The sequence below is a fragment of the Xenopus tropicalis genome, chromosome 2, assembly GCF_000004195.4.
Source record: "Xenopus tropicalis strain Nigerian chromosome 2, UCB_Xtro_10.0, whole genome shotgun sequence".
Taxonomy (NCBI): domain Eukaryota; kingdom Metazoa; phylum Chordata; class Amphibia; order Anura; family Pipidae; genus Xenopus; species Xenopus tropicalis.
Window position 1 is genome coordinate 100,442,384 of NC_030678.2, and position 14,962 is coordinate 100,457,345.

At 36.6% G+C, this 14,962-nt stretch overlaps 1 protein-coding gene across 1 annotated transcript in view; it reads left to right on the forward strand.

Moving 5' to 3' along the window:
• The window catches only part of castor2 (cytosolic arginine sensor for mTORC1 subunit 2), a 127,936-nt gene extending 116,409 nt beyond the window's left edge, over positions 1-11,527 (forward strand). Inside the window, 7 exon segments of the mRNA NM_001011019.1 lie at positions 1,088-1,281; positions 2,072-2,204; positions 2,867-2,990; positions 3,643-3,753; positions 6,435-6,517; positions 7,058-7,152; positions 11,200-11,527. Coding sequence (NP_001011019.1) covers positions 1,088-1,281; positions 2,072-2,204; positions 2,867-2,990; positions 3,643-3,753; positions 6,435-6,517; positions 7,058-7,152; positions 11,200-11,265 — 806 coding nt within the window. The 3' untranslated portion in view covers positions 11,266-11,527.
• The last annotated feature ends 3,435 nt before the right edge of the window (positions 11,528-14,962 follow it).

The window sequence follows — 14,962 nt, forward strand, 5'->3', positions numbered from 1 at the left end:
TTGAACCATAAGCGCAATACATTAAAAAAAATTTGAACGTTAATAAATCACTCCCTAAATAAATAAAAGCTTGTTCTACTGAAGATACAAAAGGAAGCCAGGGCAATTGGGTTTTTATCATTTAAATTTTTATTGTAATATATATCATATATATAAAGTTAAGTTCCTGTGTTTTATCAGCTTTTCCATAATTGATTGTGATTACAGCTTAAATTGCTTTGTGCCCCAAGTAAGACCCTCAGTTTTTCATAGAAGGCTTCTTTCTGCCTAGCAACTAGATCATTTTCGTCATTGCAGGAGGAAAACACTTAGTAGGCAATGGGCATGAATCATAAATCTAAGTAGTCTCCTCTGAGATAAGTGTACTAAGAGGTATTTGTATGTAAAGGTCAAGATGTTTATTTTCAGTTGTTATAAAAGGTCTAGCTCATATTGGTATTGCTGTTCTTGCAATGGCTCATTTTTTTAAAGAAACTTTATGCCAACAAGGTTTCCAAAATATGACAATTACATCAGCACTTCTGCTTTTTCCTCCATTATGAACTTCATTATCTTACTTTTTTCTTTTGATGTACTATTTTAAACTGATACCTTACAGTGATTTCTTTTTACACTGGGTTTGAACAAAACTATATTGTAAATGCCACATTGCTTTAGCACTAAGTACTGGGAATAAAGAAGCCTAACAATTACAAGGGTTCATTAAGTTTAATTCACATTTTTCTCTTTTACTCATATTTCTATAATTATTTGGTCAGATATTGCAATATGTTGTACTAGATGGTATTAGCTATGTATTTATATAACTGGGTGCTTCTTACTGTCCCTTATTAGAGCATATATTTAGTCCACAGACTCCAGTGAAGAAGTGGCTAATAGCAGAATGCTTGCTTAACATTATCATGCAATTACTTTTGAACAGAGCACCTGATAGAGATAGGATTGTACTTATTTTACAGGACATGGAAATTTACATTTGATCTGGAAAATATCCATTTAACATTGAATTTCTGCTCTGTACTGATTTTATGATCCATTCTGATTTTGTCCTCACTTTTATATTTCTTTTTCTTTGTGCTTTTTTCAGAACTCCCATCCTCAGAACACCTGAGTGTAGCAGATGCAACATGGCTGGCCCTTAATGTGGTGTCAGGAGGTGGCAGTTCCTCTAGCTCTCAACCAATCGGAGTGACCAAAATTGCCAAATCAGTTATTGCACCTTTAGCAGACCAGAACATCTCTGTGTTCATGCTGTCAACCTATCAAACTGACTTTATACTGGTAACTATGTCTGTTTTCCTCATTCATTAACAGTTTTATTTTAATTTTGTCATTTGATTGGTAGAATTATATGACTTTAGTTAGTGATTTACTCACTCAGGTGTAACAGAAAAGATGTTTTGTTAGAATTTATATATAATGAAATAAATGATCTATGGTTGATCTAATGTCTCAAAGAGGCTTGCCGTAATTTACTGCAATGTAATTGTTCTTTAAACAGTGTTATATTGGATATTTGGCACACTGTGGAAAAATCTAAACTGCGCTGTACTATAATACTTAACAAGTTTATATTTTTCGGAAGCACAACCAGACTCTTGTGCCAAGCAAGCATTTAGATTGCTAGGATTTTAACTGTAATACTGTGATAAGTTAATTACTGTTGGGGACACAGATTTCAGTGGCCTGACTCCACAACTCCTTCTCTTAGAGATCTAACGCCATCGTGATGAGAGCCTGTGTGTTGTAGACTTGACCTACTTGTCTTGTTTTCCAGTCAGATACCGACTCTTACAGATGTTCAGCCCTTCAGTTATGTTTCCTCTTAAATAAATAGCAAAAAGTAGCAGGTTTATAGATCAACAAATCCTGTAAGAAATTGCTGTTTATGAATATACCAACATGATCAAATTAGACACATATTCAAGTATTATAGTCTGGTATGTGTTGTCTTGATCTAGTTATCATCTAACTAAATATATCACATGAATAAAGTTCTAAAGAAACAAAAAATACCACCTTCATATTAAAACTGTACAGATGACCATTAATGTTTAATTAATGTTTTTAGGTACGTGAGAGGGATCTGCCTTTTGTGATGCACACGTTGGCAGCAGAGTTTACCATATTGCAAGTGGTAAATGGAGAAACTGTAGCTGCTGATAACCTTGGAGTAACAAATGGATTTGTGAAACCCAAGCTTGGTATGTGTATATAAGAGCATGTGAATGTAAGTGTATGATGTATGGCTATATAAACCTCTGGGACGAAAGTCATTTATATAGCCCTATTTATAAAAGACGAGATAAAAAAAAATCGAGTAACTTTAGGGATTCAATTAGAATCCCTTAAACAAAGCTTTAAAAATAAAAAAATTATATATATATATATATATATATATATATATATATATATATATATATTACACATAAAACAGGACCCCAAAACCCCCAGAAATGTGTTCAAACTTTAAATAACCTGGCAAATTTTGTAAAATGGGAGTGATATTTAGGGGGTGTGGTTGCAAAATGGGCGTGGTCAAAATAATTTTGCTGTGCTACGTCTTCTTTTTTCATTTTTCAAATGTTGTTAGGTATGCACCCCAGTGCTGGCACTGGTAATCACCTAATCTGGCACTGCCAATGTTCATGCGACCTGAAATTTCCTATGCTGGAGCTTTTAAATGATTCCTGTTGCCAGCAATGGGCATCAGCAGGGAACAGTTTCATGTATTTTGATGCTGCGTAAAAATGTAGTGAGCAAGATACCCAAATATGATGAGTGTACCATTGCCTTTATAGTGGAAAGATGTTTTTACTTGTCAGTTATATCTGTTTCAAGTCACATCCATGTCTTTGTCTTCTAGTTCAAAGGCCTGTTATTCATCCACTTTCCAGTCCCAGCAATATGTTTTGTGTAACTAGCCTGGACCCTTATACACTTCCGACTGTGACTACACTCCTAATGGATGTTATGTTTTACTCCAATGGGTAGGTACAATGCAGGGGTTTACACAATTCTAAAGTAGAAACATAATGCTCCTGTTTATTTTATAAAAACAAACATTAAACCCTGATCAATATTATAATCACTGGATGGCCTGCCCTTTATTCACCTTTAGGCAATGTGTTAATATTAGTCCCTTGTAAGTAACAACTTTTTACAGGCTAAAGCTTATATTAGCAAATCACAGGAAAATGCAACCATAAGATCATTTTTTATCATGTGATAATTAGGGCTTGGATTCAGTTTGACCAAGCACACAGATTCAGCCTAATTAGAATCAGACAGAAAAAGGCTCAGATTCTGCCAAATCTGGGATTCGGTGCATCACTAATCATTGTTTGACATTTGTATAACTATTCTGATATAGGAAAATCTGACAGTTAGTTTTATGACACCAAACTAGCTATTAAATCCAACGGATACACTGTTACTATTTGTGTTTAATGGCTGTAACATGAATGAAAGGGTTCAGCTGACACTGAATCCTACAAAAAGGTGCATGGGTTACAATCCACAACCAGGCCCTGGATTTGATCCATCCCTATTGTTTCTTGAATGCGAAACATGAATATGAGCCTGTATTGCTTTTGTTGGACAGTACTAAACTGAGCAAATTGTTTCTCTTTTTATGTTTAGAGTAAAAGATTCAGTGGTGGGCAGCGAGGAGCCTGGTCATATCCGCTTCTTTTCCTTTTCCCTCATTGAGGGCTATATCTCTCTGGTGATGGATGTACAGACACAGCAGAGGTGAGGGCATCCTGACAGTTGATATTTGTGACTACATTATAGCTGAAGCCAGGTTACTGTGTCATATTGTACAATGGCTTTTTCCTATATGTTCATGATTCACACTCTGCATTAAGCTGCTTACTTGGAACAGCACAGCATACATTTTGCCAAAGAAAAAATCACATTTTGCTCGCAGACAGACTTTGTTAGGTACTTCGGTGACACAGAAATATAATGTAGCAGGGCTCAGAAAATGACACAAAATTAAGTGAAAATAATTGAATTCCAATTCTGTCACTGCTAATAACTAACATATATATACAGGTGCTATATGACGCACACTACCATAAAGAATCTGACTGTGCTGTGTGGCATAATGTACAGTAATATAACAGTAATAATTAACTTAGTATATACATTAGTGTGTATTTTTTGCTGTTATCTCAGTTCTCAAAGAGCTTTAAATGTCATTGGTCATTTTATCACCAGTCACCTCTAAGGCCAATGGCACAAACAACACTGAATTACGCCAGTGGAAAAATGCCTGTTAATTGTATGCTGCAACTGACAGGCGGCACAGAGAGCTATAGGCCTAAAGCTGGCCATACACGCACCGATAATATCGTACGAAACCTCGTTTCGTACGATATTCGGTGCGTGTATGGCAAGTCAGCGAGTCGACCGATATCGCAGAAAGCTGCTGATATCGGTCGACTCACTGATCGGCTAGGTTAAAAGATTTTGATCGGGCGCCATAGAAGGCACCTGAGCAAAATCTGCCGTCAGGGCTGAATCGGCAGAAGGAGGTAATAATCCTATTGTTTCTACCTCCTTATCTGCCTGTTTCAGCCCTGAAGGTTAGTGGCGGATCTGACGATCTTTCGTGCGACCATCGGTCGCAGATCGCAGATCGCCACGTGTGTGGCCACCTTAAAGCTGGCCAAACATGTTCTGCTATAATCTTATGAAATGTGGTTTTGTAAGTTTTTCACACCGCATGTAGGCTCCAAATTATCGTCCCGATAATTTTCGTACCATGGCAATCTGTGATTTACTTGATTGGACAGGTTAGAAAATTCTGGTTAGATAATGATAAAATCTGCACATGTATTGTGTATCTGACGATATCCTTGGGTGACCTACAATGCATTTCCAGAAAGTCACTTTCGTACGATTGGTCATGTTGAGAACATCCTCTGCTTTATTGTACAATTTTAGTCTGAATGTTAGTTTGATATTATGGCATTTAAACATACAATCGATATCCGAATGTTCGAAAGAAGAAAACTAAAATCTGAATGTGTATGTCCAGCTTAATCCTATCGTACCATTACTAGCTTAAAGCATTTTTAGTTTAGATGTGCTTAGATATTTTAGTTTAATTATTTTATTTATTTAAGTCCCAAGCTTACAATGATTGTGTTTAGTTGACCTGTGTTTGTTGTCTTTAGTATCAGATGTACCCTTGCCCAACTGCACCCACTCAGGGAAAGACACATGCGGTGATTAGTAGCTGCAACTTTTTAAAAAGTCACTGCAACTAATCTGTGCAGCGCAAATGACACAGTGATTTGTATTGAAACCTATGGCAGTAAAGTTGCCACGATTAGTCTCTGCGTGTGTATTTGCCCTAAGGGTGAGGACACACAGAGCTACTGTATCAGCTACTTGTCACAGCTAGAGACAGTGCTGATCATTTACTGATAACTGTCTCTAAGGGGCACATTTACAAAGGCACAAACGCTCCGAGCGTATTTTTGCCGATTTTTTCGTGCGACCGCACGACTTTTTCGTAGGGCGCACGACTTTTTCGGACGTTTGCACGAAAAAATCGGAAAGGTTTTACCGCTGTTTACAATTGTTCGGTATGAAAATTTCGTGACTTTCGGTTCGCTAATACGATATTATCGTGACTAATACAATCTTTTCGTAAGCATTTTCGTGATATTTGCGATCTTCCGAAATTTTCGTTTCCAATATGATTTTTTCCCATTCGTGATTTGGATTCGTGGATTAGTAAATGTGCCCCTAAGTGTGTTTTAGCAGAGGCAACTCTCAGTATTGTCTGTGGGAGGGTATTTTCTGGCGCTTAGTGGCCATCATCAGTGGCTGCTACTAAGTAGCTGTGTGTGTCTCCACTCTAAAAAGTTAATGTTACATATGCTGGTTAGTCATTATTTTTTTTCTCCAGAAACACAAAAAAGACAAAACACATACAATTATCTTAAAAAAAAAAGAAATGTAAAATGACTACAATATAAACAGATCTCTAATACAGGTATGGGACCTGTTATCCCGAATGCTCAGGACCTGGGGTTTTCCAGATAAATGGGTGTCAATTTATTAAGTCTGCTAAAAATTATTTAAACATTAAATAGATCCAATAGGATTGTTATGCCTCCAATAAGGATTAATTATATCTTACCTGGAATCAAGTACAAGGTACTGGTGTATTATTAGAGTGAGAAAGGAAATCCTCTTTCTCTTGAATTATTTGATAAATATTGAATCTGTGGAAGATGGCCTTCCCTTAATTTGTAGCTTTCTGGATAATGGGTTTCCGGGGAAAGGATCCCATACCAGTACAACAGAAAACAGAGGGAATTTTCATCTTGTGAATACTAGTTGTACGAATACAAGTGGATTCTGTAGGTGCATTGGGTTGACTGCTGAAAATATTGCTTTCTATTTTTTTTTAGGTTCCCTAGTAATTTGCTGTTTACAAGTGCGTCAGGAGAGCTTTGGAAGATGGTTCGAATTGGCGGGCAGCCTCTTGGATTTGGTATGAAAAACTGCTGTTTGAACTGTTAATTATGTGAAATATATAATTTTGTTTTAGCACAGAAATACAGTTCTGCTTAGTTCGTTGAGCAGTACAAAACATGTGTGAATCATTGATTGTGCCAGTGCAGTGTTTGTTGGCCATAATTTATTATCACTGTGTTAGAAAAATAATTGCTTTTAGATTATCTTGAATTAATGACCTAACATGTTTGCAGCCAGATATTATTATTCCAAACGTGTTTACTCTATCTTGATCTGAGCATTTATTAACTTATGTTTTGGTAATCCCTCAATAACATTTTGGGCAAGTCTGTTAAACAAGTGCTAGTGTGTTGAGTGAATGTGATTGTGGCAGGGATTTATTTGATGTGATTCATGAACAATTTTTGTAATGCATTGTGCAACATGTTATATTATAAAAGGATAATTGAGATAATAGAAGGAAATTATGCTCTTTTCTGTCATATTTTAATTTTATATAATAAACCATTTTAGACCAATATACTTATATGTAGACATGTTTCTTTCCTTTCTGTAGATGAATGTGGGATCGTTGCACAGATCTCAGAACCCTTGGCTGCTGCTGACATCCCAGCATATTATATCAGTACCTTTAAGTTTGATCATGCACTGGTAAGTTGCAAAGCCTGTAACACAAACATGACAGCAAAAAGTATATAAAAGAAGCAGAAATGGGTGTTTACTCACAACTGATCTGGACAAAGCCTCCATTTCCGGTCCCTAGCATGCTTTTATGTCATGATCTACTTGTTAGATATTGCATTTATATTTCTTGTATTTTCTTCTACTTATATATTTTTGTTAGGCTTAAAAGGGAATGTAAACCCTGCACTGCTCAACCAAACTTTACTACAGATTCCAAAATAATGAACATGAATGTAGAGGCATGCTGGGAGCTGTAGTCCAGCAAAAATGCACAATAAAACTTTTCCCCAAATCTCTACAGCCAGCAACTGCTTTATAATGCAAAGAAATCATCAAATGAGAACCCCAGATAATCTGTGTAAATCTGGTTCACTGTTCTTTGTTTCTCCAATTGAAACTGGAAGCTTTAAAGGATAACGAAACCCAAGTTTTGAAAATGTTTTTAAAGCATTTGCCACATGTCCCCCTCCTGAACCGCCGTAGTGAAACTTCTCCCACTTACTTACTTTTTCGGCACCATGCCGGAGTTATTTTCAGCCGCAGCATTACTTGCGACGGCCATCTTTTTATCAACACGTCACTTCCCTCTTGCTTGTAACATCGGCGTTGGCCTGGGGAAATCTGTAGGGCTGTGTGAGCATGCGCTTGGCTTGGGGGAATGAAAGTGCGCATGCGTATGCCCTAATCTTACTTCGTTGTGTGGCAAAAGGAAGCTGGAATCTTTTATAGGAGTGTACAGTATTTTTTACTTTGATTTATTATTGCTGGAATGGAAGAAGTCTAATGCAGGAAAGTTAATGGTAAGTAGCTCTTCACGTACAGGGCAACAAGCTGAGCTTAATTTGTAAATAGGGTTTAGTTCTCCTTTAAGCACAGTTTCAGATTTCAGTGTCAGATTTCAGTGTCATATAATGAAGGAAAAAAATTACATAGTTATCTCTATATATAAAAAAGCTGCAAGATGCCTGACATAGTGCTGGGAATCAGCATTTTCACTGGTCGATTATTTTGCGTTTATAATGAAGTTTTTTTATATAAATAGAATTCTCACTGGGGAATTTTCTTGCATCTCTGACTATGTTTTTAGGCAACTTCTTAGCAAAACTAAAAGGCACGGTGGGACAGTATCATTGCTGGGTTTGCAACAGCAATAGTTTCACATAAAGTACCTACCATTTGTCAGCTTTTGTTTTTGCATAGGAATTGTCTCACTATTAGGTGTGAAAAAAAAATATTCTGCTTGGTCTGTGGAGACATATTTCTTTCTTTCACAATAGTAAAAAGCAGATTTTTTTTAATTAATTTAATAGCAGCTCAAAAATATAGGTATCAGTTGATTCCAGTGGGGCCCATTTATGACAACAACCTGCGATTTTCATGAATTGGAATGAATTTGTTTTGTTAGATATATAACATATGTAAGTTTACCTAACATGAGGAGGGGATTTCACAAAATTATCAAATTGGTCAACAAGCACAGTAAGTCTAATGGAAGAAGGCTTTATAGAAGAATACTGGCATTGCGTTTTTTTTTATTATTACTAAAATTCTAGGTATATTTTTTGTGAGCAGTGGAAACAAAACACAGCCCTATATTCTCCTTAACAAAATTGTCAAAGTATCAGGCTTAGCAGGCTCCTAAATCAATATAAATTGATCTGCCATGTTCTTGCTTCCATGTAATGGTCTATTTTCCAGGTTATTGCTAAAGGTCAGAAGGCTCCTCTCTTGAAAAAACAATGGCTATAGTTCATATTTCATGTGTTGCCCTATTACACACAGTTAGTTCTCTGTCAGGAAATACAATAGTTTAAACTGTTGAGAAGGGAGGTTTAATTGTGCATTTTCTTCAGATGGAATATTCTCTTCTGAAATAATACAGAAATACCAGGTTAATTTTTTATTTTTGAGCCATGGGCTGTGTGCTCCTTCAGAGATTACATGACAGGAAATAATGCAGCTCTAATTGTAACAAGAAGATGTGTGGGAATAAAAGACAGAGCTCTGTCATTCATTAGCTTATATAACCTAACATGTATGTGTGCCGTTGGTTTGTGTATTTCTACAGTACCTCATACAAGGCAAAAGGTGGAGCTTAGTCCTTAAAATTGTGGGGGATTTTTTTTGTGGGGGGGGGGGTCCAATGGCAAATACTACCAGAAAAGTATACTTTTCATTAAAAAAAAGCTTTATTTATATAAAACAAAGTTTTACACGTGACCTGTTTTTGTGGCTTATTTTATTAGACCTCTACTATGTTTAGCGGTATAGTTTCCCTGTAAAATAGATACAGTCTCCTGATTTTTTTCTTTAAAGTTATCCCCTCTACATACTTTTCCACCAGAAGTATGAAATGAAGCGTGCAGGTCACTTTCAACATATATATAAGTCCTGCTTGGACTAAAGGTGCCCATACACTATAAGATCCGCTCGCTTGGCGATGTTGCCAAGCGAGCAGATCTTCACCCGATATCCCCACCTACGGGTGGGCGATATCGGGTAGCAAACGATCAGGCCAAACGATCGGATTACATTTGTGGTTATGGGGCAGTCGGTTCGGGGACCGCATCAACGAGCCAATGCGGTCCCCGATCCGACCGGATTTTCTAACCTGGCCGATAGAGATCTGATCGGATCGAGATCCGGCCAGGCCGCTCTGTTCTGCCCATACACGGGCCGATTAGCTGCCAAATCGGTCCAAGGGGCCGATATCGGCAGCTATAGTCGGCCCGTGTATGGGCACCTTAAGACCCACTGACTGTTCATTTTGCTGAAGCTGGCTCTTTCCAAAAGCTTTTTGGATTTTCCATATTCAGACTCCTTTGCAACTAGTCAGTTGCAGGAATTAGACAAACAGGAAGAAAACTGAGTTTTGTCATATTTTGTCCCCCTGACCCTTTGCATTGCTTTCAGATATCTAAAACATAGCAATGTCAGCAGTTTAATGATGCATTGTATCTGTCTAGTCATTTATCTTTTGCAGTTTTGCTGTATTCGTTGTTCTCAGTTCCAACTTCTTTATGTTTTGTCTGCCTGTATTTTACTAGGTACAGATTATGTAACCAATTATTGGATACAGAGTGAATTTTTATGATACAGAAACATTGAATACCTGCCAAAATTCACAAAATGCTTTTCTTTTTTGCTTTAACTCTTAAAAAGTGGATATTTTAAAAATACAAAAACTAGCAGATTTATTATGTGAGAAAAGTAGGATTTCTTTACGGTTATGGTAACATTTCCATGGGTTATGGTAACCTTTCCGTGTGAGGATTTATATTTGTTGGTTGAGTCGGCATGGCCATTAGATTTAGTGAGTGCATGTAATCAGCTTAGAGAAGGCTAGAGAGCGAAAACTAGCCCTCTCTTAATAGTTAACAATAAGAAAAAGTGCTCAATTTTAAATATATATAATATAATTCCCATACCTCCCAACTGTCCTGATTTTTACAGGATAAGTCCCTCTTTTAACAGCTCAGCCCGCATTCCAAATTCTTACTGAAATGTCCCTCATTTCCCTTTGATCTCCTGCACTGAACACTAAAACAGATGCAAACTTAATTAAAAAGTAGCTTTTGGCAGAGAGCCAGAAATCTTAACAAGCTATACCTGCACTTAGATACAATGTGTCTTAAATTTAATTAAATAAGTGGGCTTTTGGCAGAGCCTAGAAACTTAACAAGCTACACCTGCACTTAGATACAATTGTAACTAATAGGCAGTTTAAAGGGCAATTTCACCTTTGTTATCAAAACTGTAATAACCCATAGAACAAGAGCGCAAAACAAATGTGTTCAAACTTCAAATGACCTGCAAAATGTAGTAAAAAAGGTGTTGTATTTAGGAAGTGTGGTTGCAAAAATGGGCATGGTCAAAATATTTGCACGCCATTTCTTTTTGTCCCTCTTTCCTTTTTTCAAATGTTGGGAGGTATGAATACTTATGTAATATATACACACCCCTATACATATATGTGTGTGTAAGCGTTTTTTATTCTCCTTTTGATTCTTCCAGGTACCCGAAGAGAACATCAATGGTGTAATCAACGCTCTCCAAGTCAGCCAAGCAGAAAAACATTAGAATTTTTTAAACTTTTTTTTTTTTCATTATCTGTGCAGTATTTCAAGAGGAGCTCAGTTTTGAGAGGTGCCATGAAGGATGAGAGCATAAAAAAAGAAATAACGCTCCAGCAAGTTTTCGTTTCCTTTTAGTCATAATATGGTTTCTCTTCTGTTAGTTTTCAAAGTGATCTGTAGACTTTCTGCTAACTTAGAGAAAAAAAAAAAAAAATTAAAAAAAAAAATTAAAAAACAAAAAAACCGACAAACAAGACAAAAAAAAATATATTGCACAGTTAAATCTTAACGTTACGGAGATGCCGTGAAGCCAGCTGTAGATGTAGGATCCGCACCTTATAGAGCTGTGTGAGGGTTTCATTCAGTAATGTGACAATGGTAGGGAAAGCAAATGAACACCGCACAGAGGTAAAGCGATATATTGCACTGTATTCAAATTTTAAATGGCATCAGACTTTCAGAAAAGATTGTAACTTGTTAACTATTACTGCATATTTGAGTAAAATGTTTTTCTTGATTTGTCAGTTCTGGAGAGCAAACTTTTGCTGGCTCCTCCTGCTTATTGACTGAGTAGTATAATGTCCTCTCACATCAGTTGTTCTCATTGCATATAAACAAGGGTGTCTTAGCAGCTTTATATAGTCATTTGCACCTTGGTTGAGCTTACAACTTTCGTCCTTTCTATGTCAGCTGTGTTTTATCTAATATATATATATTTTTTTTTTAATTCTTTTATGATGACCCTCAAGCTTGGGGGTGTCAAAAAACTGATGTGAATTTTGAGCCCCATAAATTCCAGATTTTGTATCATATCAGGGGGAACAGGGCTGCAAATTAGACATTTTAAACTCTAAGCCAAAATAGCCTCTCAGAGAATTTTAACTGGCAGGTTACAGCAACCAACCTTTTCCGCTGGTGTTTTATGGATCAGTGCTACAAGTAGAGTTGTAGAGTCCAGCTTGGTTTGTAAAGTTCTGTTCAGATTCTCTTACAAAACTGTTACACTACAGTTGCTAAATTGGATTTTGAATTGCCTCATCTGGGTTATGTTTCTCCTGCATGCAAACTCAATAGGGGCCACACTAGAGTCCACAGAGTAGCACTTTTGTTAATTTCTTTAGAAGGCCAAGCAATGCTATTTTCTTTTTAGCATAAGAAGGCAGCTTCTTATTCTTATAAACGCCACAGGACAGCACACATGGTAAATTATAATGGCTGCCTTCTAAATGCTAAACTAAAAAAAAAATGCACAAACTCTATCGAGTGACCATGAATGTTAAATATTATCACTCTATGCAATGCCATGGTGCATACTAGCATTAGTACTGTGTCACTTGTTTAGAAGGCATGTAATATAATGGAGGAGCCTGACATTGGCATAGGGTTTCCATATTCTGTTTAGAAGTCCCTGGAAATAACTGCATATGGACCTATTAAATAGACCAGCGTGCCCATGTAGGTGTTACTTCTCCTTGTGCAGGCATGTTGCTTTTATGGTGCTGCAAAATATTTGCAAACTGTTATACATTTCCATAGTCTTCAAGGCAAACAGAACAGTTTATCAACTGTATGTCCAGCTCTTACAGTATAATACAGTTCTTTGTAACAGTGTGTTTTGTTTTCATGAGAACAAGTGTGTCCTATTCTAGGCATAAAATAAATGTTTTAAATACATATTGTGTGCAGAGCTAAAATCTAGCAAATTGGCCATTGAAAGGCTGAAAGACACTATATTAAAGACATTCATTCTGTGCCCCAAGCTGTTATTGAGCTACAATACGTAAGAGTTGTACAGATTCTGCCAGAATTCCCACAAAACAATTAACATTATCTTCAGCAATATTCCATTAATTATATGCAGAAATGAATCCCTTTAAACGGCTAGCAAGATAACTCCTTGGTATACATGCCATATAACTTTGGAATAGCTGGTTACATTTATAGATCAACAAAACAGGACGGCCTCAGTTAAGACATTGGTCAAATGTTTTCCATTCTCATTCCTCCTGGTATTTCTGTGTAAACTGATGAGCAGTCTTCAAATAACCTATAACTTTGTGAAAACAAAATGTTAAGGCCAAGTAAATGCCAGCTTAAAAGTAAACTATGCTAATTAGTCTTATGGATCCTGCACTCTTTTCCAAGCCTGGCAGCACTATGCTTGTGAATTTGAAGTCCACAATTCTAGCAGAACTTGCCTTTTGGGTCATGGTGGGATGCTGGCTCTGAGAAGCAGGGCAACTGCCCCTGTGCCCTAATACTATTACATGTAGATTAAGTTTGATCTGGGCTTTGCTGGCCTTTAAGATATATTAGTCGATGAGTAAAAGTTTGTCCTACGCTGTGTGTAACTTGGTAGATGATATGCATCAGTTAGTCACATGTACAGTAATTTTGATTAGCTGGCATATGATGGAACAAAACATAGGATAGATCCCAGATTTGATCCGTATTATTAGGGAACAGAAACAAAATACAACCATTTGCAACTTTTATTTGTCACCGATTTGTAGCTTGATTTTTCTCCAAAATCAGCAGTTTTTCATGTTTGTGCAGTACCTACCTACACACAATTCTCTTAGTACCAAACACTGTTTTATGGCTTGTGGTTTACTGCAGTAGCTTTTGGTTACACCCCCCTTGGCTACATAAAAAAAAGCCTCTGTAAATTCCTCCTTGCATTATCTATGCATTATCTTGCATATTATGTCAGTTGAGAACCCCTCCATAAATGCTAGAAAAAAATATGAATTTTATCATCTTTAAAGTAACTTTGCAGTAGTTAAGTGCAATGACCCACCTGCACCCAAAAAACTACCTGTCACCCGTCAGCTGTCAATGAGCTGCAATATATTGCATACCTTGACTTCTGAAGGATGTTGGGAGTTGTCACCACATCCATTAGGAATGGCACTTCTTGTCCCCCATAGATCAGTAAATATTTGGTTTAGACAAGCCCACTGACCAAAATCGAAAGAAGCCCAAACAGCACAGCTATAACCCCATGAAATATGATGTAGTAGATAACCTAATACCACCTAGAGGACCATAGACTGGAATTCCCTGATGGGAAGATACAAACTTTATTTAGGTTATCTTTGTATCTTGTCCTAAATTATGTTGACAAAAGGAAGAGAAAATATTTGTAAGCAATAGTTTTCATTTAGCATGTCTTTTCCAATACAGTTTCAATGGCAGGGGTATGCTGGGACATATCGTTATATGCTATATAATGAAGGATAATTAGCATTAAAATCTCTTTAGATAGTCATATATTTAAAATACGGCCATAAATTGCATTTCATAAAGAGATGTCTGTATCCCTTCTTTTCTGAGCTGGTAGGAAATATAATACTTAAGGAATATGTTGTGTTTTTTGTACATTTGTTGTTTCACTAGGTGAGCAAATTAGAACTCCCACAAGCCAATCCCACACAATCCTTGTGCCTTCAGCACTTTCTTTGTCTTTATACTTGAAGTCATAGAGCGCTTTTGCTTGTTCTGGTTTAGTAAACATCAGCCCATGATTTTGAAACTTCTTAAGTAACCAAAGGCATATGGGAATTATATTTCAGTATATGTTATATAAGTGAGTTAAGAAATGTCCTTATTAATATATCAGCCCCTTTAATACAGTTGGTGAATAAGCACTGCTAGTAGCTTTAATGGTGTAATTGTTACTTTTACAGTGGCTTGCAAAA